This window comes from Saccostrea cucullata, unplaced genomic scaffold (genome assembly GCF_032062105.1).
Source record: "Saccostrea cucullata isolate Sc308-1 unplaced genomic scaffold, CSIRO_AGI_Scuc_v1 ctg6883, whole genome shotgun sequence".
NCBI lineage: Eukaryota > Metazoa > Mollusca > Bivalvia > Ostreida > Ostreidae > Saccostrea > Saccostrea cuccullata.
Genome location: NW_026935517.1, coordinates 38,950 through 64,276, shown reverse-complemented (window position 1 = coordinate 64,276; position 25,327 = coordinate 38,950). Strand labels below are relative to the sequence as shown.

The 25,327-nt window shown below is 35.6% G+C and overlaps 1 protein-coding gene across 3 annotated transcripts; it reads right to left on the bottom strand.

The window, feature by feature from the left end:
- Positions 1-471: 471 nt before the first annotated feature.
- LOC134243079 (ankyrin repeat and SOCS box protein 8-like) lies at positions 472-17,389 on the bottom strand. 3 transcript variants are annotated; one of them, XM_062725300.1, is made up of 3 exons: positions 17,301-17,389; positions 13,744-13,989; positions 472-1,109 (listed from the first exon to the last, which is right to left on the bottom strand). In XM_062725300.1, the coding sequence occupies exons 2-3, from the start codon at positions 13,975-13,977 to the stop codon at positions 486-488; spliced, it is 858 nt and encodes a 285-aa protein (XP_062581284.1). In that variant the 5' UTR covers positions 13,978-13,989; positions 17,301-17,389; the 3' UTR covers positions 472-485. The 3 variants fall into 3 exon arrangements, 2 of the variants coding, with proteins under 2 accessions (XP_062581284.1, XP_062581283.1); XM_062725299.1 differs by having other exon boundaries at positions 13,744-14,007; positions 17,301-17,371; XR_009986964.1 differs by lacking the exon at positions 17,301-17,389 and having other exon boundaries at positions 970-1,109; positions 13,740-13,879.
- Between the last annotated feature and the right edge of the window lie 7,938 nt (positions 17,390-25,327).

The following is a 25,327-nucleotide window of genomic DNA, read 5'->3' as shown; positions in this document are numbered from 1 at the left end:
AATTCTTTCAATATATTGTGACAGATATAGTAAATAATATATCCGGAAAGTCCAGGAAAAAAAATTAAGTATTAAGTTAATCTTAGCATTAGAATAACACATTTTAGTAACACTAGTATCTGAAATTTTAAATCGTAGACTCCCACTTTGATTTTTAAATATTTTTCCCGGAAAATTGTTCTCTTCTAAAGGTCACATGCATCTTTTGTAGTTCTGAATACATCATTTGAATTGAAGGTATTTGACGATGCTTCCGTAAAAATATTACCAATCATGATTGTACTGCTCTTGAGAAGACTTTTAAAGGATATTTCCTATATATAAATGTAAAATTTTGATCGCCCATTATTGCCAATATACAATGAGACACATTGACACAATATTACCTCTTGACTTATCTTGATAAAATAAGCTTTATCGGGGTGGTCGGCGGTTCCACTGGTAAGTTTGAAGTTGAAAGAAAAAAAAAAATCTGAATCCATACTTTATTTCTTTAGGAGAACAATTTTTTTAATTTGATATGGAATGGGCAGCTTCTCAACTATTTTAGGCAAATACTGATAACCTAGAGAAGAACGTACTGTATATATGCTTAGATCTCGCAGACTTCGTACATTAGTTGAATATTTCACAATACATTTCAAAGTCTCATTGCTGTTTGTGTGCTTAATATTTTGATGTTTATATTCAATTTTTCCTCCAGCCAAAAATAGAAGCTCTAAACAGGCATCATCTGAAGTTGTATTTAAACCAATATTTTGTAAATGTAAAGTTCGCGAGATCGGAGTCTCTCCATTTGCATTGCGAAGATTTACAGATGCATTATAATCTAACAATAATCTCATCACTTCAATGTTTCCTTTTCGTGCTGCCCAGCTGAGAGGTGTGTCCTCATTGTAGTCTCTGGCATCTACGATTGCTCCCTTTTCTAGCAGTAGTTTAACACAAGGTTCATTATTTTTAAACACAGCCCAGTGGAGTGCTGTATCTTGATTAGCATCTCCAGCATTGATGCTTGATCCATGCTTTACAAGAACTTCTGTACATTCAGAATTTTTCTCAGCAGCATAGTGAATAGCCCTTCTTCCATATCCATCCTGAAGATTTATCTATTGGAGAAAACATATTTCATAAAGTACTAACTTGAAAGTGAAAAGCTTCAAATCTTTCTATCAATGTTGGATTTAAGTTCATACCTAAACCTGTGGATATCTGTAAGTTTTGTGTTTGAAAATACTGGAGTGACCAGAAGTCACCTAAATATTACAAAATAAGGAATGTTTTACATCAATCTGTTTAAATACAGATCCTTTGACTCACTCACATAGATAGCTACCTTGTGCAGCAATCTATGTGAGCAAATCAAAGGATCTGTTTTTAATCAGATTGGTTTAACATATGTAGTCACTGACTACAAACATAGGTAATCAGAGATTACAGAGCTCACCTCAACGAATGTTGTCTTTAAGTAAGGCAAAGTCACACAATTAACCAACAAAAAGTGTACATCCAAAAATGCAAAACTTACGCAATTTTGATTTGATACTTTGGAATAGACCTATATAAAAACTTCAAACTAGTTCTCCATCATGAAAACATAATTAAAATCCAGCATCTGATCCAAGTTTGAGAGTTTTCATCCCTTGATGCATCATTTGTGCAAGTTTGGTTTATATAAGCCTTATAGTTTCTTGGTAATAGACCTGCATGTATAACTTTTACGAGGTCCATTATCTGGAAAATGTATGTCGAATTCAGCATCTGAAGCAAGTCCATTAGTGTGCATCCTAAGATGTATCATCCATGCAAGTTTGCTCAACATAGAGCTCAAAGTTACTTGGAAATGAAACCTGTATAAAAAAACTCACCTTTTCACTAATCCAGAAAATGTAGGTCAGATTCAGCATCTGAAGCCAGCCTGGTAGAATGCACCCTTAGATGTACCATCCATGCAAGTTTGGTCATTATAGGGCTCAAAGTTACTTGGAAATGAATCCTGCACCAAAAACTTTAACCTGTTCTCTCATCCAGAAAATGTAGGTCAGATTCAGCATCCGAAGCAAGTCTGGTAGTATGCATCCTAAGATGTACCATCCATGCAAGTTTGGTCATTATAGGGCTCATAGTAACTTGGAAATGAACCCTGCACTAAAAACTTTAAGCTATTTACTCAACCAGAAAATGTAGGTCAGATTCAGCATCCAAAGCAAGTCTGGTAGTATGCATCCTAAGATGTACCAACCATGTAAGTTTGGTCATTATAGGGCTCATAGTATCTTTGAAACGAAACCTGCACCCAAAACTTTAACCTGTTCACTCATCCAGAAAATGTAGGTCAGATTCAGCATCCGAAGCAAGTCTGGTAGTATGCATCCTTAGATGTATGATCCATGCAAGTTTGGTCACTATAGTGCTCATAGTTACTTGGAAATGAGACCTGCACCAAAAACATAAACCTGTTCACTCATGCGGAAAATGTAGGTCAGATTCAGCATCCGAAGCAAGCCTGGTAGTGTGCATCCATGCAAGTTTGGTCAACATAGGGCTTATAGTTACTCGGAAATGAGACCTACACCAAAAACTGCACCAAAAATGTTAACCTGCTCCAAATACATTAACCTGGTTATTCCTTTGCTGAAATTGCAGCATCTGAAACTTTGACTGGTACAGTGAAAAACACTAGAAACATCTTCCATGCATGTCTAATCAATATAGGACATAGAAGTACTTAAAAAGAAAACTGCTCCAAAAAACTTAACCTTAACCCGGGACGCCGACACCGACGGTATTACATAAGCTCCCCCAACTTCGTTGAGGTGAGCTAAAAATAAAACATAGGTAAGCAGAGATTACAGAGCTCGCCTCAACAAATGTCCCACCATTAACCAACATTCTATGAGTTTACATCCCAAAATGCAAAATTTATGCAATTTTAATCCAATATGGATTGCAGTTACATGGGAATAGACCTATCCAAAAATTTCAAACTAGTCGCCCATCAAGAAAATATAATAATTATTCAAATTAAGCATTTGAAGCAAGTTTGAGAGTACATGTGTTCATCCCTTGATGCATCACTCATGCAAGTTTGGTTAATATTAGGCATTACAGTTTCTTGATGATGGGCCAGCACCCATAACTTTAACCTAGTCCGTTATTTGGAAAATATTCGTTGGATCCAGCATCCGAAGCAAGTCCATTAATGTGCATCCTTAAATGTATTATCCATGCAAGTTTGCTTAACATAGGACATCTACCTGCTTTAGAATGAACCTGATTTAAAAACTTAAACATATTCACTCATCCTTAAAACGTAGGTTAAATTCAGCATTAAACCAGAAGTCTCTGTCGAGACTGTACAGTTACTGGTTTGTATTTATAATAGAGGAAGAGAACAAGCAAATTCAAAGAATTGTGGTCCCCCGCTTTCGGTATCTTTGTGGGCAAGATATTATTTTTAGGGTCAAGGTAAATAGGTCAAAGTTTTTGGTATCCCATGAAAGGTCTTGCCATAAAGAATACATATATTTAAAATATGAAAGTCCTAGTTTCTACCGTTCAAAAGTTGTGACCAAGGTTAACGTTTTTAAAAAGTAGTTAAAACTCCAAGGTTAAGGTCAAAGGGTCAAAGTTCTTGGTATGCAATGAAAGGTCTTCTCACAAGGACTACATACGTGAAATACGAAAGCCCTAACCTTACCGTTTAAAAGTTATGGTCAAGGTTAAAGTTTTTTCAGAAGTACGTAAATCTCCAAGGTCAAGGTCCAAAGGTCAAAGTTGTTGGTATCCAATGAAAGGTGTTGCCTCAAAGAATACATGTGTGAAATATAAAAATCCTTGTATCTACCGTTCAAAAGTTGTGACCAAGGTTATAATTTTTAAAAAGTAGTTAAAACTCCAAGGTCAAGGTCAAAAGGACAAAGTTCTTGGTATCCAATAAAAGGTCTTCTTACAAGAATAACATACGTGAAGTATAAAAGCCGTAGCCTTTACCGTTCAAAAATTATGGTCAAGGATATAGTTTTTCATAAGTACGCTAATTTCCAAGGTCAAGGTCAAAAGGTCAAAGTTGTTGGTATTCAATGAAAGATCTTGTCACAAAGAGTAAATATTTGAAATATGAAAGTCCTAGTACCTACCATTCAAAAGTTATGGCCAAAGTAAAAGTTATGAATTTTTTAGTAAAAGTAGTTGAAACTTTAAGGTCAAGGTCAAAAGGTTAAATTTGGTGGTACCCAAAGAAAGGTCTTGTCACAAGGAATACACATATGAAATATGAAAATCATAGCTCCACTAAATCAAAAGTTATGGGCAAGGTTAAAGTTTTTGTGACGGACGGACAGACTGACGGACAGACGGACCGACGGACAGACGAATGAGATTTAATGTCCCCTCGCTTTCGCGAAAGCGGGGGACAAAAATAGCAGTTGGGACTAAAACTTTACAAAAGCAATAAATAGAATAATGATCCTTGATCAAGTCTCTTTTTGTTGCAAGATTGCAATAAGACTACAACTTTAGGAGTAGCTTTTAATAAAACTTCAAAGAATTTTCAATTTTAGTTATCACGGCAACATCAAGCATCAAAATCAACAAGAGGCCCATGGGCCTCATCTGAGCACTGTGGCTAGGAAAAAGTAGAAAATTGTTTATTTTTGAAAAGTTTAAATCCAAAAGTAGTCCCATAACCAATCATGGCTTTGCTATTCTTGAGAAGATTTAAAAAAAAAGTTCCGGTATATTTCTATGTAAAACTTTGGTCGGCCATTGTGGCCCCACCCTACCCCCGGCAGTCATGATTTGAACAAACTTGAATCTACACTACCTGAGGATGCTTCCATACAAATATGATCAATTATGTCTTTGCTATTCTTGAGAAGAAGATTTTAAAAAAATTTTCCTATTAATTTCTACGTAAAATTTTTATCGTCCACTTTGGCCCTGCCCTACACCAGAGGGTCATGATTTGAACAAACTTGAATCTACACAGCCTGAGGATGCTTCCATATAAATATGATCAATTATGGCTTTACTTTTCTTGAGAAAAAGATTTTTAAAGAATTTTCCTATATATTTCTACGTTAAACTTTGGTCGGCCATTTTGGCCCCGCCCTACTCCCGGGGGTCATGATTTGGAAAAACTTGAATCTACACTACCTGAGGATGCTTCCATATAAATATGATCAATAATGGTTTTGTTATTCTTGAGAAGAAGATTTTCAAAGAATTTTCCTATATATTTCTATGTAAAACTTGGCAGGGCTCGACATTAACTTTTTTTCCTACTTGTCCATTTGGACAAGTGACCAAGACATTTACTTGTCCGAATTTCAACTTCACTTGTCCGAAAATTTTTCAATAAAGTTCAATAGTTTCAACTTGAAAATTAAAATAAAGTCCATTACACATGGCTTGATTGATTCGTGATGTCACTGATAAATACAACAAACATATAAAACAAAATTTTATCTAGGCTTTCTGTCCTGACAATAACATAAATGTCCACAAGTGAACCTGTCAACATCAAACAATTCACACTTCGGTTCATATCTTCCATGACTTTTCAGTAGTATGCAATTAGTGAACTTCGATCCCGATTGAAATTGAACTCAGTTAATATAGCGATACATATCGGGATCAAAGTCTGGATTTTATGTACAGCTTCCGTCTTGAGACCACCAATATAGCTGTCAACAGTCGTTCTTTTTAGTATTTAGAGATCCCTTTACATTAAAATGCACTTGTCCAATCGGACAAGTGCCCAGCAATATTCACTTGTCCGTATTTTACTTTTCATTGGTACCGGACAAGCGGACAAGCGTTAATGTCGAGCCCTGCTTTGGTCGGCCATATTGGCCCCGCCCTACCCCCGGGGTCATGATTTGAACAAGCTTGAATCTACACTACCTAAGGATGTTTCTCCATCAGTTTCATCTTTCCTGGCACAGTGGTTCTTGAGAAGATTTTTAAAACATGCCACCAAATTTTCATTAATTCCCAATTATCTCCCTTTGAATGAGGGCATGGCCCTTCATTTGAACAAATTTGAATCCCCTTTACCCAAGGATGCTTTGTGGCAAGTTGAGAAGAAGTCGAAAATGTGAAAAGTTTACAGACAGACGGAGAGCTGGACAGACAGACGGACATTGGACAAATTGTGATCAGAGAGGCTCACTATCTTAAAAACTGTATGATATAATTTTTGCGTTTTTCTCTCTTTTTTAGGCCCGTAGAAACCAATTTCATATGGGGGATCAGTGGGCACAAATCAAAAATTTCTTGACATCCCCCCCCCCCAAAAAAAAGAGACTTAACTAACTGTTGAGGGGACATAGCAATCTTTGATTTCTTTTCTTATGTATTTACCGACAAAATTATTGAGGGGACACAATATTGGAAATGCTTTTATGTTATTGGAATACTGTAAATCACTTTTTATTTGCGAGAACATTATTTTCGCATAAATACGCAAGACAGTGTGCTCGCGAAAATTTAATTCTTGCGTATAATAGTATTCCTTAAGATTATATAGAGCAATAACCAGAATTCGTGAAAATTTTGTCTCGCTAATCAAGAGTCAATGACTATCTCGCGAAAATAAGGTGTCGCAAAAATTCAGTGATCTACAGTAGTCTACACTGGCACACCACTCCCTGCCTACGGACCTGGCTTGGGGCCATAAAACTTAGATAAACTCACTTTTGATCAATCTCCCTTTTCTATATTGTATTAATTCATTCAGTAATAGTGAGACTGTGATCAAAAGTGAGCTTGTCTTAGTTTAGGGCCATGGTGCATGATGTTTCAAATATGATAAATATAACCTCTTTTTTTGATTGGCAGCTTATATGGGACACAAATATCAAATTACTTGTCCATAGATATTGCAAATACAACTTTCGTGATTCTGTATTTCTCAATTAAAATTAATTTTTCTTTATTTCATTTTTTTGGCAAAATTATTGGGGCGGCAACCACCGCCCTTTGCAGACGACCCTGATTAGTGTCTTTAAACTGATATTGTCATCACATTATTTTTTCAAAGTAGGACTGAGAATTTTTTTTTAAACATCATCGAGTCTCAGGGCCGAAGTAAAAGAGGGAGCAAAAGGTTGGGTTCCCCATATTTTGTGTGGAGAATAAACTATTGCAACTGTTATATATGAAAATTTATTTAAAGGCTGCATCCCCCTCCCTACTTCTTTTTTCAGTATCATCAAACCCTTGCAAATTCTTGCATTGCAAAAAACTACTGAAAAGTTTAAGAAAGATCCCAAACAACGCTTCCCACGAGGAAGGAGTTTTACCAGTTTATTTATTGCTTGCTTTTTATTTTTAGCCCCCTCCCCCACTCCCCTCAATATACATTGATATGCATCTGCATCTACTTGGAAACCTTAAAAATGAAGCTGCTCTAGATCCGCGCAAGCCGTGCATGATTCTTATCCCATGGTCAAATACTGTAGACATACTTTTTTCCACGTGGTATTAATTTACGCTATGAATGCAGACATTTTCAGCGGAAATTTATCACAGCATATATAAAGTGTATTTAGGAATGAAATTGCACTAAATAAATGAGGATATGATAAAGGTAATACAGTATTAGATACGTAGGTATAGGCCTACATGTTAAATGTACATGCATTTTCTATGCATATCTATCCTTGAAATATGTACATACCTTAAATCATGCAAAGATGTCTAAAGAACTCACAAAATAATAATTTCATTCTTTGAAAATAATTTATTTCATTTTGAAAAAGATGTTTAAATAAAAAAAATTGTGGCACTGATGCCCCTCCATACTTTCGCAATAACAAAATTCAATTAACAAAATGTGACAACATGCAGACTTTACATTTGCAGACTAATGAATTGTCTTTGTGTTTTATTCAGAGTGCGAAAATATAAATTCCAGAAAAAAAAGTTTACAACATCAGAGATACAAAGAACACACATTCATAATATAAAATCAACACAGTTGTATGTTCGGAATTATATACTTGGATGTCGGGACTACCTACTTACATATGTAGACTATGAAACTGATATGATTACAAGTTCGGATTAACAAACTTACAGGTCTAGATTTACAAACTTATAAATAAGATTTTTGAACATGATATTTTTATTAAAACAAGCTAATTCAGAGAATTCGTGTCCCCCGCTTAGGGAAAAAGTCGGCTTCCCCTGACAATTTGTAGAATTATTAAATGTATACATGTATACTGAAGGAAATAAAATACATGTATGTCAATATGCGTATAAAGATTTGATTGCTTATTCTTTATTATGTGTATAGAAGATTTTTTCATATGGAATATTTATCACACTGTAATGATGATATTATAACCTCATAAATTTTTCATTTCACATGCTGAATACTATCATTTATTAAAAAAAAAAAAAAAAAAAATTATTTAAAAAAAAAAAAAAAAAAAAAAAAGAACGGTCTGACCGAGATTCGATCCCGGGGCCTCTCACATTTGAAGCGAGAGACATAACCACTAGACCACGGAGTCGCTTTACACGGAGTGAAGTATATGCAGAACTGAAGTCACATACATGTATATATTCATGTTTTCATGTTCGGTATGCTCAAAATTTTACACAATCCATGGTGTTTGAATTATTTAGCCTTTATTAAACAGTTCTTATAGATGTAATAAGAACATAAAGTCCGCCGAGAACCTGTTTTATACGCAATAACTCTCCTCATGCCCCTGCAGTAAAAATAGCGACATGTAATACTATAAATACTAATAAAACAAACGGGGCGGGGCACTTTGAGAGGGGCGAGAGACGTCCTAGGGAGTTTTGGTATAAAATTACATTGCATCAGCTCAAAATCTTCTTGAAATATCGCCCGGAAATGATAGTGTTACACACAGACAGAATGTATAAATTTACGACCTTGAACTTTGACCTTTTGACCTCAAAATAAATAGGGGTCTTCTTTAGGCCACAGGGAGTTGTTATGTAAAATTTCATTGCAATAGCTCAAATGGTTCTAGAGATATCGTGTGGAAACGAAAGTGTTTTAACATACAGAATTTGCATATTTATGACCTTGACCTTTGACCTTTTGACCTCAAAATCAATAGGGGTCTTCTTTAGTCCATAGGGAGTTGCTATGCTAAATTTCATTGCAAAAGCTCAAAGGGTTCTCGAGATATCGTGTGGAAACGAAAGCGTTACAGACAGACAGAAAGACGGACGGACGGACGGACGGACGGACAGACGGACGGACGGACAAACCCAAATTAATATCCCCCACTTTTCAAGCGGGGGACAATAATGTTCTCGCGAATAAAAAGTGATTTACAGTATTCCAATAACATAATTCATTTCCAATATTGTGTCCCCTCAATAATTTTGTTGGTAAATACATGAGTAAAGAAATCAAGGATTGTTATATCCCCTAAACAGATAGTTAAGTCTCTTTTTTTGGGGGGGGTGTCAAGAAATTTTTGTTTTGTGCCATCTGATCCCCCTTATGAAATTGCTTTCTACGGGCCTGAAAAAGAGAGCAAAGCACAAGAATTATATCATACAGTTATTCAAATAATGAAAATTCTTGTTCTTGAGAAATATTTATACATAGATTAGACTGTTTGAGCAAGATCTCTTTATTTAAAAAAAAGGCCGTAAAAAAAAAAGAAGTTAAATTCCAAATGAAGTCTTTGGAATTTATCTATTTTGGAAAATAAAAAGTTAAAAAAAAATAAGAACATTTAAAAAGTTTCGTGGTACTTATGCCCCTCCATAGTTTTGCACTAACAAAATTCAACAAACATGTAGGCTTTACATTTGTAGAGTTGTGATTGTCTGTGTGTTTTATTCAGAGCGCGGAAATATAAATTCTGGAAAAAAAAGTTTACAAGATACAAAGTACACACATTCATAATATAAAATCAGAGTCAACACAGTTGTATGTTCGGAATTACATACTTGGATGTTGGGATTTAAATACCTACTTACATATGTAGACTATGAAACTGATATGATTACAAGTTTGGATTAACAAACTTACATGTCTAGATTTACAAACTTATAAGTCTGGATTTTTGAACACGATTACCCTCCATATAAGAGGAGTAGCATTTTTAAAAAATCTCATAGAAATTTCTATTTTTAGTAACCATGGCAACACTGTTCATCGAAATCAAAAACCGATGCACTATATTATGTACCCGGTATCTTAGTGTAGCCTGCTTGCGTGACAAATTTTATTGAAATCAGACCAAAACTGTAGGAGGAGTAGCATTTTAAAGGAATTTTACTGAAATTTCTATTTTTAGTAACCATGGCAACATCATTCATCGAAATCAAAAACCAATGCACTAAATTATGTATCATAGTGTAGCCTATTTGTGTGCCAAGTAATATTGAAATCAGACCAAAACTGTCGGAAAAGTAACATTTTAAAGGAAGTTCACCGAAATTTCTAATTTTAGTGAACCACGGCAACACTGTTCATTGAAATCAAAAACCAATGCACTAAATTATGTATCTTAGTGTAGTCTACTTGTGTGACAAATTCTATTGAGCTCAGACCAAAATTGTATGAGGAGTAGCGTTTTAAAGGAATTTCTATTTTTAGTAACCATGGCAACACCGTTCATCAAATTCAAAAACAGATCATCAAAATGAAAAACAGATGTACTAAATTATGTATCTTAGTATATTTACATTTGCGAATGTTTTCCTTTATATAACACTACTGTCAATGCGTATCTATAACTGTATAAATACAGGTAGGGGGGTCAAGAGGTCATAGATGTGCAATGTAACTTCTCAGTGCCGCCGACGCGCATTCAGTGGATTACATACATGCCGTTGGGTTTGAAAAATAATGCATTTTACACGTTAAAAGTCACAATCAGGCAAATTTAAAGTATGAATAATACACAAATGTAAATATAAGTAATAAGGTATAATTTTAAAACATCTATCGGGCTATAAATACGGGTTGGTAAGAGATTAAATTCATCATAAAGCCCTTTGGGCTTTATGGAATTTAATCTCGTGACCACATTTATATCCCGACAGATGTTTTAAAATGATACCTTATTTCTTAAGTAATCTACTTGTGTGCCATGTTATATCGAAATCAGACCAAAACTGTAGGAGGAGTAGCATTTTGAAAAATTGTTTACAGACAGACGGACAGCTAGAGGTATGGACAGGCAGCTAGACATACGGACAACGAACATCTTACTATCGCATAAGCTCTTCTGGTCTCTGACCAGTAGAGCTATAAGGTCATATAAAATTAATCTTTAGATTCTCATCCTAATTTGCTAAAAAAATTGGGGCGGATGGGCAGATTTTATTTTTTTATAAATGTTAAAAGTATACATGCTATAACTTGCGCCAGTTTGAACAAGATTGGAGATTTATATATTTTGTTTATCAATAAAAGTTACGAAAGTACTGTAAATTACAACATTAAAATTAAACGCATTATAAAGTTATCAAATTATAATTATTTATATTCCTGCTAGGATAGAAATACAATACAAGTAGCTATTTTTAAATAAATCCATCATGTGACGACGTCGCTACTTTTAGATTGATAAACAAACATGGTGTGAAGAAAACAAGGTAGGCTGTTTGAGATACTACTCACTTTTGACGTGGATGGCAAGCGTCTTACTCTTAATGATATCTATATTTAAATGTAATCAGTAGCAACCATCTACTCTGTTATGACGCATATTAACCTTTTATTATAATAATTGTTGTCAAAATATGCAACATGCCTCGTCTGTGATTTCTCGTGGACATGCATGTCTATATATAGGCCTACTATTTACGCACATCCTTCATCAATATTCATGAAAAGACTGAATTCTTAATTGCCAGGTATTGCTTAATTGTTTTGTTATTACAACGACGTCTATAGTAAAATTTTGTGGAAAGTATTATTTTTCATTTACATTTCATGTGTTTCAAATCATTTATCATTTTGTTTCACACAAATTTCGGGGTTCTTATAGCGTGTAGGACTTTAAATTGTAAGTATCAATAGAACATGGACTCTTTGTACATTGTTGTACACTTTTTTTCATTATTTAAATGTCAATATGAATAGATTTTATTCTTTTAATATTCTTTTAGATATTTTAAGAAGATTCTTGATTTTAAAAAATTAAATATTTATAGTTAATTAACAGATTATCAAGTACACATATACAGATACACACCCATACAAAATGAGGTGGGGATACCAATAAATTGTATATGCATGACTTTTCATCAGCCTTTCCCCAATACCTTTTAGTTTTACCAACAAATCCCTCTGTTTTGTGTAAAATATCATAGATTTCCACCTTCCTCAAAAAGAATGGGTGGACTTAACTGGCAAAAAAAAATGCCGTAAAGATCGTTCTTGAGACTTGACATGTTCAACATTAAAATAGGTCACATTTGCAAAATCTATAAAATGTTCTAACAAAATATTCTACTGAAAACCTAGGCCTGAACAGTTTTAAGATTTAACATTTCTTTAGCACTTAACATTCTCTAAAGTATGCCTACGATGTTTTATTTATTTTCTTCTAAGTAAAATCACACCCAGTTGGAGATTGTTAAAACTTGTCATTTTCCTCGTCTATTTTTGTTAGTTAAAATCTCTCCCCAAAAACCTGCTCATGCCACATATCTAAATGTGTTTTATGCTATTTTTTCTTCTCTGCCTACTCTATACTGACAAATTACCTTTTCCTTACATATTTAAACAGCTTTTATTGCCGATTTTTCTCCATTCTTCACATGCCTCTTTTGCTATAAATAGCGACACGTGACTTTTAATACAGACGGGAGACAACTCTTAAACTTTGACCCAAATTCTTGCTAAATAAAAATACTTTTATTAACACCCAAAAATCAAAATAAAAAACACCGGGGCGGGACATTTTGAGAGGGGCGGGTGGGGATGAGAATCTAAAGATTAATTTTATCTGGCCTAAAAATTGCATTTTATTTCATGATTTGTCCAATTTGATGAATTTCAGGAAAACTACTTTGTATATCGGAAGTTTCTTCTTGAGCGCTGTTTTGCTTTTTGTTTTCATTGTCTATTTATAGTCACTGAGGAGATCATAACGCCTATAGCCAGGGCTATGCTTTTAGCAAGCCCTGATAAAAATTGTTTACAGATAGACAGATGGACAGACAGACAGCTAGACAGACACCTTACTACATGTATCACATCTGGTCTCCGAATAGTTACAAATGCTAAGAGCTAAAATTGTGCATATTGCGAATTCGCTACATATAGTTGTACAAATTCGTTATATGGATATAACGAATTACGTATATAGCGAAGTAAATTCACAGGTCCCTAGGAATTCACTATAACCAAGTTTTACTGTATAATTTGAACAAACTCGAATCCCCTTTGCTGAAGCAGACTCTGTACTAGGTTTAATTAAAACTGACTAAGTGTTTCAATGACAGCAACAGACATTTTTTTTTAAACAGAAAAGCTCACTTGAGCCTTCCACTCAGGTCAGCAAGAAATCACTTTGGACTTTCGTTTGATTTTCAGATTTTTCTTTAATTTTTTGACATATTTATCACATTATATGTTATAAGTCAATATTTAAAAGAAATCAAATTGAACAAAAATTGCATGTTACTGCACCTTTACTCTTTGTATGGTCATAAATCATAATACAAGGTTAGTATGTACATTTTTAACTTTTTAAAAGAGTAAGAAAATAACTTACTTACATTGGCACCATTACGTATCAAAATAAGAAGACTTTCCACATCAGAGACCATACATGCACAATGTAGAGGAAGAACTGTGCCATGAAGATGATTGACATCTGCTCCTAAATTAATGAGCTCTTCAATGCTTTCAGAATCTTCATAGACTCCATAACTGTGCCAGCTAGATATACTTCGAATTAGGCGTTCTGATAAATCCAGCATTGTCTGAGTTTTCTCCATAATATACCACATACTAGTTGTAACCTATATCAGAAAATGGATCTAAAGAATATAAATACATTTTAATTACATTTTATATTTAAAGGATACATGTACAACTTTTTCAAATTTAAGCATTGCATGTTTACATACAAAAATTGGTAACTGTGGTAAGTTGATAATGTGTCAGCAACTAGATGGCGAAGATTGTGTACTTAGGGGACTAAGACAATTCTTTTTGACAGATTAATAGTTTTCAAATTAGAAAAAAATAATTTAACTATAATCATATTTTATTTACCATTGTGACACTCTATGCACATGTTAAAAGAGCCTGGGTGTTATAAAGAAGAATGATTATACCCTCATAGAATGATGACCGTGGGTCATTTTTCGGCGGCGAAAAATGACCCCTCCCCCCCCAGTCATTATTCTGCGCCAAAAAAAGACCCCCTATCATTATTCGACGTCGAAAAATGACCCTTTTGCTTGTAGAAAAAGTGTCATCACCCTAAAAATTTGCATACCCACGTGAGGAAAATTGACCCCCGTAGAATAATGACCCCTAGTGGATAAAGTAGAAATTTTTAGGGGATATTATTTCTATAATATTGAAGAGTACCCAGCTCTTTTTCCCAACTCCTCCTATACCTTGGAATAAATTTATAATGATACTTTCACAGATTCTTTATAATATAATGCCATTGTGACCTCCTGTTTTACTTTTTTACATGACGATCATGTCGTGCTCCCCAGAGAAAAGCATAAACTGACTTTGCCTTAATTTATAATCATATAGAAGGCCGGTGAGGGATTACTTATAGTGATCTCAGTGCTCAAGTTATCTGTAGCATACAGAGAAAGACTTATGAAAATTATGAGTATATAGCTAAGATATTAGTGATGGGGAATCGGAAAAAAATCAGAATCGATTATCGGTAATAATCAGCTGGGCATAATCCACTATTAATCGATTATAATCGAAATTTTGAACTTTAATGAAATTAATATAGAAAAGTTAAAACTTATTCAGATTTCTGTCAAACTTTTACAAAACAAGAGGCCCATGGGCCACATCGCTCACCTGAGAAGCTTTGACCATTTCGTTCTTTACCAGATTTCCCCCTTGTAATACATATTGTGACCCCACCCTACCTCACTGATCATAATTTAGACAATTTGAAATCTACACTACCATAGGATGCTTTGATTCCCCATTGTAAAACTTTGATTCCCCATTGTGGCCTTGCCCAACCCCCAGGGGTCATGATTTTAACAATTTAAAATCTACACTACCTCAGGATGCTTCCACATAAGTTTCAGCTTTTCTGGCCCAGTGGTTCTTGAGTAGAAGATTTTCAAAGATTTTTCCTATATCTTTCAATGTAAAACTTTGATTCCCCCTTGTGGCCCTGCCCTACCCTCGGGGGTCATGATTTGAATAATTTAGAATCTACACTACACCAGGATGCTTCCACACAAGTTTCAGCTTTTCTGGCCCAGTGGTTCTTGAGTAGAAGATTTTTCCCATATATTTCTATATAAAACTTTGATTCCCCATTGAGGCCCCACCCAACCCCCGGGGGTCATGATTTGAATATTTTAGAATCTACACTACCTCAGGATGCTTCCACCTAAGTTTCAGCTTTTCTGGCCAAGTGGTTCTTGAGAAGAAGATTTTTAAAGATTTTTCCTATATATTTCTATGTAAAACTTTGAAACCCCTGGGGGTCATGATTTGAACAATTTAGAATCTACACTACCTCACGATCCTTCCACATAAGTTTCAGCTTTTCTGGCCAAGTGGTTCTTGAGAAGAAGATTTTTTAAAGATTTTTCCTTAATATTTCTATGTAAAATTTTGATTCCCCATTGTGGTCCCGCCCAACCCCCCGGGGTCATGATTTTAACAGTTTTAAATCTACACTACCTCAGGATGCTTCCACATAAGTTTCAGCTTTTCTGGCCTAGTGGTTCTTGAGAGGAAGTTTTTTTGATGACCCCACCCTATTTTTGTCTTTTCTTGATTATCTCCCCTTGTGAGTGGACTTGGCCCTTCATTTTAACAATTTAAATTCCCCTTCACCCAAGGATGCTTTGTACCAAGTTTGGTCAAAATTAATCCAGTGGTTCCTGAGAAGAAGTAGAAAATGTGAAAAGTTTACAGACATACAGACGGATGGACGGATGATGGACAAAAGGGGGAATACTATGGGAGCCAGTCAAAGCGCCCCCTAATAAAAACGTCCCGATCAAAGTCTCCCCTAACTTTAGTCAAAGCGTCCCCTGATTTTAGTCAAAGCGCCCCCTAACATATTTTTATAGAAAAAATACCGCCCCCAAATATTGGTCAAAGCGCCCCCTGGTTTGGGTCAAAGTGCCCCCTAACATATTTTTATAGAAAAAATACTGCCCCCCAAATATTGGTCAAAGCGTCCCCTGATTTTAGTCAAAGCGCCCCCTGATTTTGGTCAAAGCGCCCCCTCACAAATACATATTTTTTACAGAATTTTTTTTTTTATAGAAACAATCTTTACTGTCCGCAAGAAATGGTCAAAGCGTCCCCTGGTTTTGGTCAAAGCGCCCCTTCATATATTTTTACAAGGAAAAAAACGTTTCGAGTCGATCCCAAAGCAATGGTCAAAATGTCCCCTGATTTTGGTCAAAGTGCCCCCTATAGAATTAACTGCCAAACAATGATATTATAAATACAAAACAGTTTTATTCCGTAACATGTTTCTAAAAATATTAGGGGGCGCCGGCCTTGACCAAAATCAGGGGATGCTTTGACCAAAATCAGGGAGGTTTTGACCTTGCTTCCCAGACAATTTTTCCTCAGAAAAAAATGTTAAGGGGCGCTTTGACCAAATCAGGGGACGCTTTGACCAAAATTAGGGGACGCTTTGACCAATATTTGGGGGCGGTTTTGTAACATCATTTTACTGTAAAATTCTATACGGGGCGCTTTGACCAAAATTAGGGGACGCTTTGGGGGCACTTTGACCAAAATCAAGGGACGCTTTGACCAATATTTGGGGGCGGTTTTGTAACATCATTTTACTGTAAAATTCTATAAGGGGCGCTTTGACCAAAATTAGGGGACGCTTTGACCAAATTAAGGGGACTCTTTGACCAAAATCAGGGGACGCTTTGACCGGGACGATTTTATTAGGGGGCGCTTTGACTGGATTCCCCTGCAAGTCAACACCGAGCAGCCGAGGCCTTATCAGTTTTTTTCAACTTCTTGGAAGTGAAATGTCTCAAAGATCACGCTATTTCTGACTGTGGCAAAGTAGAATGAGAGTTTCAACATCAGACTCAAACTGACAATTAGTACTGTAGTCTGTACAACTTACATAGAGTCAGCAGGTGGTTGGCCATCTTAACACAATATGAACACCAGGTCACGTGATCCTCAAATATCAACAATGTCAGCAGAGGTGCGTTCATAGTTCTGTTGTTGGTAGACAAAGTTGCTGTTGGTAAAATTAATTACCATTGGCATGCCAGTGGTACTGATGTTTTTTGCCAATGGTATATTTTCTGCAGACGATCTATATGTGGTAGTTGGCTAGATAGAATGTTCTATCGTTAAAATGATATTGTCCTACGGACCCGGTTTAAGGCGAGGTGGTGAGGGCTTGTACCGAGACACAGTTAGATTATTCTAACTAGTAGTTGGCATGGGCGTCGGAAGCAAATTGAAAGTGGAAGGGGGGGCTAATCGAAAGGGGGGGGGGGGGGGCTAAACCAACAAAAAAGGTAAATCCCAATTTCCAATGCCTAACGTTACATAATGTCTATTTTTGCAAAAAAAAGTGGCGGGGGGGGGGGGGGGGGGGCTTTACCCTGGTTCCGACGCCTATGGTTGGTAAATGCACAGGAGTCGGCAATTTTGTCAATAAATAGAAAATAAATAGTAATCAGGCATAAATCCTACAAATGAGTTTCGCGAGCGTATTGAGGGCTCGCGAAGCTCACTGGTAGGATTTATGCCTATTTACCTTTTATTTTCTAATCATTGACAAAATTGCTAACTCCTGTGGTAAATGATGTCACAACTAGTTATCGAAGACATCAGTTGGATCCCGGATTCGTGGAGACGATTTTTCCTCAAATCATGCCAAAATCACATAAAAATTCATAGTTTCCAAACTCACAAATTAATGATTTTGAAGTATGGTTTAGACATGATTCATTAAATGGATCATACAAAACTCATAGATGAAAATAAGAAAATGTGATCCTGATGTGGTTTGTTTCTTGGCTATAAGTCTGCTATGATTTTCTTGCGATCTAGCTGGACATGATTGTGCCATTACATGTTACTTTGAAGAAACAGAAATCTGTAAATCATTATTACCAACGTTTCTTTTGGACTCCTATTAGTAAAATTGGTAAAGAGGGTGTTGCAGTTCTTTTGTTATTTTCCCTAAATGTGTAGCAGATTAAAAGAAGAATTTTTATGTTGCAGATTAATGCAGACACTCATATGAATTTTTTTAAATGCAACAATATGTAGAAGTTCGGGCTTTACGGACCGTGGATATCGGCCTGGATAGCTCAGTGGTTATAGCACCTGACTAGTAATGCAGGGGTCCCGGGTTCGATTCCCGGTTCAGCCATATGTTTTCTTCGTGCATTTCTCCTTTCCTACTACAATTGGTGGCCAGTGTGGGGGGCCTTGTTCAGGTTACAGTGTATGTGTAAATTAGTAATTCCTGACAGGGCCCTAGAATCGCGAGTTTTTGCTACACCCTCTTTAAGTATTATCAACGTTTCCATTAGACTTCCGTTGGTAACATTGGTAAAATCGATATATTTGTATGCCAATACCTGTTCATGGTTTACTGGTACCATTGTCAAATTATTGCACCAATGGTATACTAGTAATCTATGGCAGATTGGCAGCGAAGATATTTCGTTTATTAGAGTCACCCCTAAGATGGCTATACCTGGACCGTTCCTGGTAATGAGTGAAGTTTCCTCACTAGTAATAACACTTCAGATGAATTCTACTACAATTTAAGGGAAAATATTATTATCTCTACATAGCATTACAAATTTCAAACAAATGATCACTTTGTTTTGGCAAAAGAATATCACCTGAAGTTTTCATATAAAGTTATGAGGGGTTATCAAAAAGTTCGTGGACTGAGGCTATAAAATTAGTACTTTGTAGTCTGTGCTTTCAAAATTTATATGGAACATAAAACAACAAAAAATGAAGAAATGTTGAAAATTTTAGCCTGATACGTTCATTAGATTTTTATTTCCTAAGAACCGGAATATGATAAAGACTTTGAAAATATTAGTAATATTTCAATGAAAAAAACAAATATAGACAAGTCACATTCAGTAAAGGTTTACAGGTGAAAACAAATTTCAGAATATGTTATCTTGGTGCTAAAAGTGTAATATAAACTTAGGAAAAATATACCAAGCCAGGTGAATTTTATTAGGAAAAGCAAAATGGTAAAAATCAGCGTATGTGATATTGTTAATGTTTTGTCATTTTGTACTTCCTCTTAAAATTCACCTGGCTTGGTACATTTTTCTAAAGTTTATATTACACTTTTAGCACCAAGATAATATATTCTGAAATTTGTTTTCACCTGTAAACCTTTACTCAATGTGATTTGTCTATATTTGTTTTTTATTGAAATATTACTAATATTTTCCAATTCTATTTCATTTTCCAGTTCTAAGGAGTAAATTTTCTAAGAATTATCCGCTTTTCTAAACTTGTGACATGATATTAAATCTTTTTCAAAGAAAAAAATTGTTTGTATCATCTGTCCTTAAAATTTCATTAGGTCTACACCAGTTTTTTAAGGCGCGAATGGAATAGAATGTTGAAAAAGGAAACCCCTCCCCCTTTTGACTTCATTTTCAAGGTCTCATTTGTTTGGACATTCCATGTACGATAGAATTTCATAGAACTTCCAGAATGAAGTGAAATTTTCATATTTTATGGAACAATTCTGTCCCGACACATAACTGAATTAACGTGATTTTTTGTTTGTCAAATGTTCATATCAAAGAGTTTTTTCTCTGTTACACATAGGTCGCAAAAATGTCGTGTTCGAGGTTGTGCCGCCTGGACATACCATTGCTTACAAAAACAATATTAAGGGGGATGTACAAGCCATATTGGATCTAGTCTGGTGTAACATAAGAAATACCAAGAATGCGCTAAATACTCTACTAAACTAGCCCAAAGTTACTCAAAGTGCTAATGCACTAATTACCTACTGTTAGAGACCAAAATTAGTAAATAACTAAGTTTATTTTGTTTTAATTAGGAGGAAATTAATCATGTTAGAACTGCGCAGCTACAGCATTCACGAGATGAAAAATGCATTGAAAATGGTGTTAGTTCGATTCATTGATAATATGGCTACAACCATTTGTTTCGCTTTTTTCTTGTCATTATCCATAATTCTTGAAAATTTGATTTTTCATATGGGTGTGTTCCTGAGGCCATGTGTTTATTTCGTCCGCCATTCCTCTGTCACACAGAGTTCGAATAACATTGATTTTAGAATAAATGCGACCATAATAACATCAAGACAAGAACTTATCAAGTAATAATCATTAGGTTATATTACTTACTACTTTTATTTGTTGCATCGCATCGTCTGATTAATGAAAAAACGCGAATTTAAACCCACTCCAGCAAATCGGGAAAAACTGTTCTGTTTATAGCTCGAGTTTCCTCGTTAATATCATTCCACTGAGCACGTGGTTGGCATGTGCATATATCTGCTGTGCATAGATGCGTTTATTACCACGATTATATTTAATTTTTCATGGAACAAGTCTTGATAATTTATTGGTTTCTTTAGAATTTAAGAAAAAAAATAAAACAAGAGGCCCATGGGCCACTTCGCTCACCTGAGAAGCTTTGACCATTTTGTTCTTTACCTGATTTCTCCCTTGTAATACATATTGCGACCCCACCCTACCCTACTAATCATAATTTAGACATTTTGAAATCTACACTACCACAGAATGCTTCCATGTGCACATAAGTTCCAGGTTTTCTGGCCCAGTGGTTCTTGAGAAGAAGATTTTCAAAGATTTTTCCTATATATTTCTATGTAAAACTTTGATTCCCCATAATGGCCCCACTCTACCCCCGGGGGTCATGATTTTAACAATTTAGAATCTACACTACCCCAGGATGCTTCAAAATAAGTTTCAGTTTTCTGGCCCAGTGATTCTTGAGAAGAAGATTTTCAAAGATTTTTCCTATATATTTTTAAGTAAAACTTTGATTCCCCATCGTGGCCCCGCCCTACCCCCGGGGGTCATGATTTGAACAATTTAAAATCTACACTACCCCAGGATGCTTTCACATAAGTTTCAGTTTTTCTGGCCCAGTGGTTCTTGAGAAGAAGATTTTTTAATGACCCCACCCTATTTTTGTCTTTTCTTGATTATCTCCCCTTGTGAGGGGTCTTGGCCCTTCATTTTAAGAATTTAAATTCCCCTTCACCCAAGAATGCTATGTGCCAAGTTTGGTCAAAATTGGCCCAGTGGTTCTTGAGAAGAAGTCGAAAATGTGAAAAGTTTACAGACGGTCAGACGGACGGACAGACAAACAGACGGACGGACGACGGACAAAATGTGATCAGAAAAGCTCACTTGGGCATTCGGCTCAGGTGAGCTAAAAATGTCCTTAATATATGTGTTTTCGTCGGGTCTTTTTTCTGTGACGATAGAAGTTATTTTCAAATGGGGCACTGCAAGGAGGATGCTTAGCATTTAATTTGAAAATGTTAAACAATATGCGGTGCATGAAAAACAAATTGTAATTACATGTCTTACATTCGAAAAGTTGGTACATATGTCTATTTTGTTTAGCAGTTAGATAGAAAAAATAGGCAGTTATAGGATTTCCTTCAGGCACCTCAGATAAATAGTTAGATTGTTTGCAATGACCCACGCATTGTATGGAGTAATGTTTGGACATAAAAACGCATCATGTCTCATTATGTTGACAACGTTGTAAGCTCTCGCTCATTGAACATACGAAGCTTGATAAAATATATTTAGTTGTTTCTTTGAAATTTAAAAGCGAGCACAATGTTTGCAAAGAAAGGTCCACTGCATATGCTATGTCTATCTTCGCAAAAAAAAGTGAGAGGCTAAACCCCCCCCCCCCCCGAAAATCCTATGTTTGTTTTTCAAAATAGTGCTAAAGATTCAAAATTTTTGCATTACTAAGTATGTGATGGAACATGTACTAGCCTTATAAGACCACTTGTTATAAAAATATTTGGTTGCCCTCTCTCCCGATCTACTGCCTAGAAACGGCTCGTCTCAATTTTTTTTATATCCCATTACACGATTTTTTTTCTTCCGTCAACAAATATGTTTAAATTTTAAGGAATTGTTTTCTCACCTATAAATACGGACCCAATATTTTTTCCCTGAGTTGGGAGGACCACCAAACGTCATTTTAAAGATGGTATAATATATTAAATTATGTTGATTTTTTTTTCTTTACTTTGTAAAATTGTAATTTTGACAATATGGACAAATAGAAAAAAAAGGTTTTTTATTCATTAAATCTCCTAACCCACTCTGAATGATTTCATTCCTTTTCAAATGTTGCTGCGCTGTAATGAAAATTGTAAATGTTTATTTGACACAGTATACGAGGGGTGATCAAAAAGTAAACGATATCTTAGGTATTTGATAGTTATATTATTGTTGAAACATTCAAATATTTTTCAAAGTGTAAATTGGAGGTCTTTGATAGCATATTGCTTAATTAAAAACACATCCCTTTTCAAACTTGCTTTTACCGGGCAACATAAGTATTATATTTAACCATCTGCCTTCCTTCACTAAAACGATCTATCCAATCATTGATTGAAATTATAGGAAGTCATTTGTCTAATTAAACTGTGAACAAATTCTTAAACGCTACTTCAAAGGCATTTCTAAGATATACCATAAATATTATAGTCGTTTGTTGAACGAGTTCCACTGAGACAACCATTTGTCGTCACAAGTACCTGCATAATGACGTCATTTTCTAATTGTGACGTCACAAACAAGGAGCAAAACTTTATTCAGCATATGCTATTTATAGAACTTGTGTTTGGCTATGTGTACACCAAATTTGTTTCTAATCTGAATTGTGGTTTTGTAGATATAGAGATAGTTCGCGAACTTTTTGATTACCCCCTCGTTCTAGTAGGTACTAAAACAAGGTCATTCATATCGATTTTTTGTGTCTAATTTCCTAGTGTTTCATTGGTGATAATTAAATTTTGATAGATAATATAAGTTATCTATGGCAAACTTACAAACTTTTAATTTTTAACTTTGATAGTGCTCATTTTTCCTTACCTGGAATCAAGAGTTTAAGATTTTTTTTATATCAATACGTACACTATTTAACACCTGTTCGATAATAATACTAAATAAATTACTTCAAGCCACACTATAACACATTTCCTCTTTTAAAAGTGTTCATATTATTTTAAAAATATTTTGCAACTGTAATTCTCTTCTACATTTAAAGATTGTTATGTCCCTCCATATTAGAAAGAGGTCTGGAAAACAAAATTCTGTGCTAAAAATAGATCACGTGCTGCTATCCATGAACTACTTTCGTGGTTCTTTACACTCTTTTTGAAGACAACGGTACCTTGTTTTGAACTTGAAATTATCATTTAAAAGTGCAAAATTTAGACATTTTCTCAACAAATGGTTGTAGAGAGAACATCAATGCACATTTTGCATATTTTTTTGGATTTTGTAAGGCTCTGCTGAATTCTGTAGCTGAGCAGTTCTAAGGAGCATATCAAAAGCATTTTTCTGCAAAAGTATAGATTATATATGCACAACATGCATTCAATTATGTATATTTATTGTATCTTTATCATAAGAACTTAAAATGTGATCAAAATATAATGTATTTTAGCCATTTGAAGAAATGTTTACATTTTGTTCTCACTGCACTAAAGGTGGTCGGACATCCCCCTTAATTCATTAAAAAAAAATGATGATTCATGGTTTATTCTTTAGATAGAAAAGATTATGCTAACTAGATACAGTGTATTTTAAAATTCATTGATGTGCCTAAAGCGGTTTTAATTTTATGGCGCTAGTCCACGAACTTTTTGATAACCCCTCGTATGTCCATAAAAGTAATTTATTTTGTTTAAGGAGTGCAACAAACAAACTTCTTATTGAATTTGTTATTTTTGAAAATGGTGTAAAAATCAACCATTATTTACCATTAGTAACCAAGTGTTACCATTATTCACTTTTGACAACCACTGGTACAGCCTTTGGTTGTTTTGTCATTAGTTTACCAATATGCAGTTCACAGTTTATAGGCAACCAATTGTACCATTGTTCAACACTGGTGCCAAAGACAAACCAATGGCAAATCGATATCTGTACCAATGGAAGAATTGTGAACGCACCCACAGAACGTTGTTACTGTCACAGATGTTATATTTTAATTTGTTCACACAATTGGCGCGCACTGCCAATTAAACACGATCGCTGCGTTTGTTTGTGTTGTGTGTCTGTTTGTGAATGTTTGGAGAGATCATGTGACATTGGTTATTTTCTTATTTACACGTGTTTCCGGTTAGGTGATGTAATGTGACCTTACTGCTGACCAATGACTGGCCCATTTCCTCTCTCTCTCCCCCACTCTCCCTCTTCCACACTCTCCACTCCCCCTCTCTCTCTCCCACTCTCCCTCCCACTTCCTCACTCTCTCCCACTCTCTCTCAATCCCCCACTCCCTCTCACCAATCTTCCCACTCCCTCTCACCCCCAATATCCCTACTATCTCTCTCTCTCCGCACTTCCTCTCTCTCTTCCACTCTCCCCACTCCCTCTCTCTCTCCCAACTCTCCTCCCAAACTCCCTTTCTCTCTCCCACTCTCTCCACTCCCATTCTCGCCACTCCCCTCCTCTCTCTCTCTCTCCCACTCATTTTCTCCCACACTCCCCACTCCCTCTCTCTCCCCACTCCTTCCCTCTCCTCTTTCTCCCACTCCCTCTCTCTCCCACTCCCTCTTCAACTCTTTCCACTCCCTCTCTCTCTCACTCTTTCCTATCCTTCTCTCTCCCATCCATCTCCCTCCTCTTTCTCCCACTCCCTCTCTCACCCCACTCCCTTTCTCTCCCACTCTCCCCACTTTGACTTTCTCTCACTTTCCCACTCCCTCTCTCTCAGTCCCCATTCCCCTCTCTCTCCCACTCCCCTCACTCCCTCTCCTTCCCACTCTCCCCAATCCCTCTCTCCCCCACTCCCTCTCAATCCCCCACTCTCTCTCTCTCCCCTAATATCCCTACTCCCTCTCTCCCCTCTCTCTTCCCACTCCCTATTCCCCCAATATCC

Coding starts and splice junctions, on each gene's coding strand:
- LOC134243079 (XM_062725300.1), bottom strand. CDS start 13,977: ATGTGGTATATTATGGAGAAAACTCAGACAATGCTGGATTTATCAGAA. Junction 1,110..13,743: donor TGATACGTAATGGTGCCAAT/GTAAGTAAGTTA, acceptor TTTCTCCAATAG/ATAAATCTTCAGGATGGATA.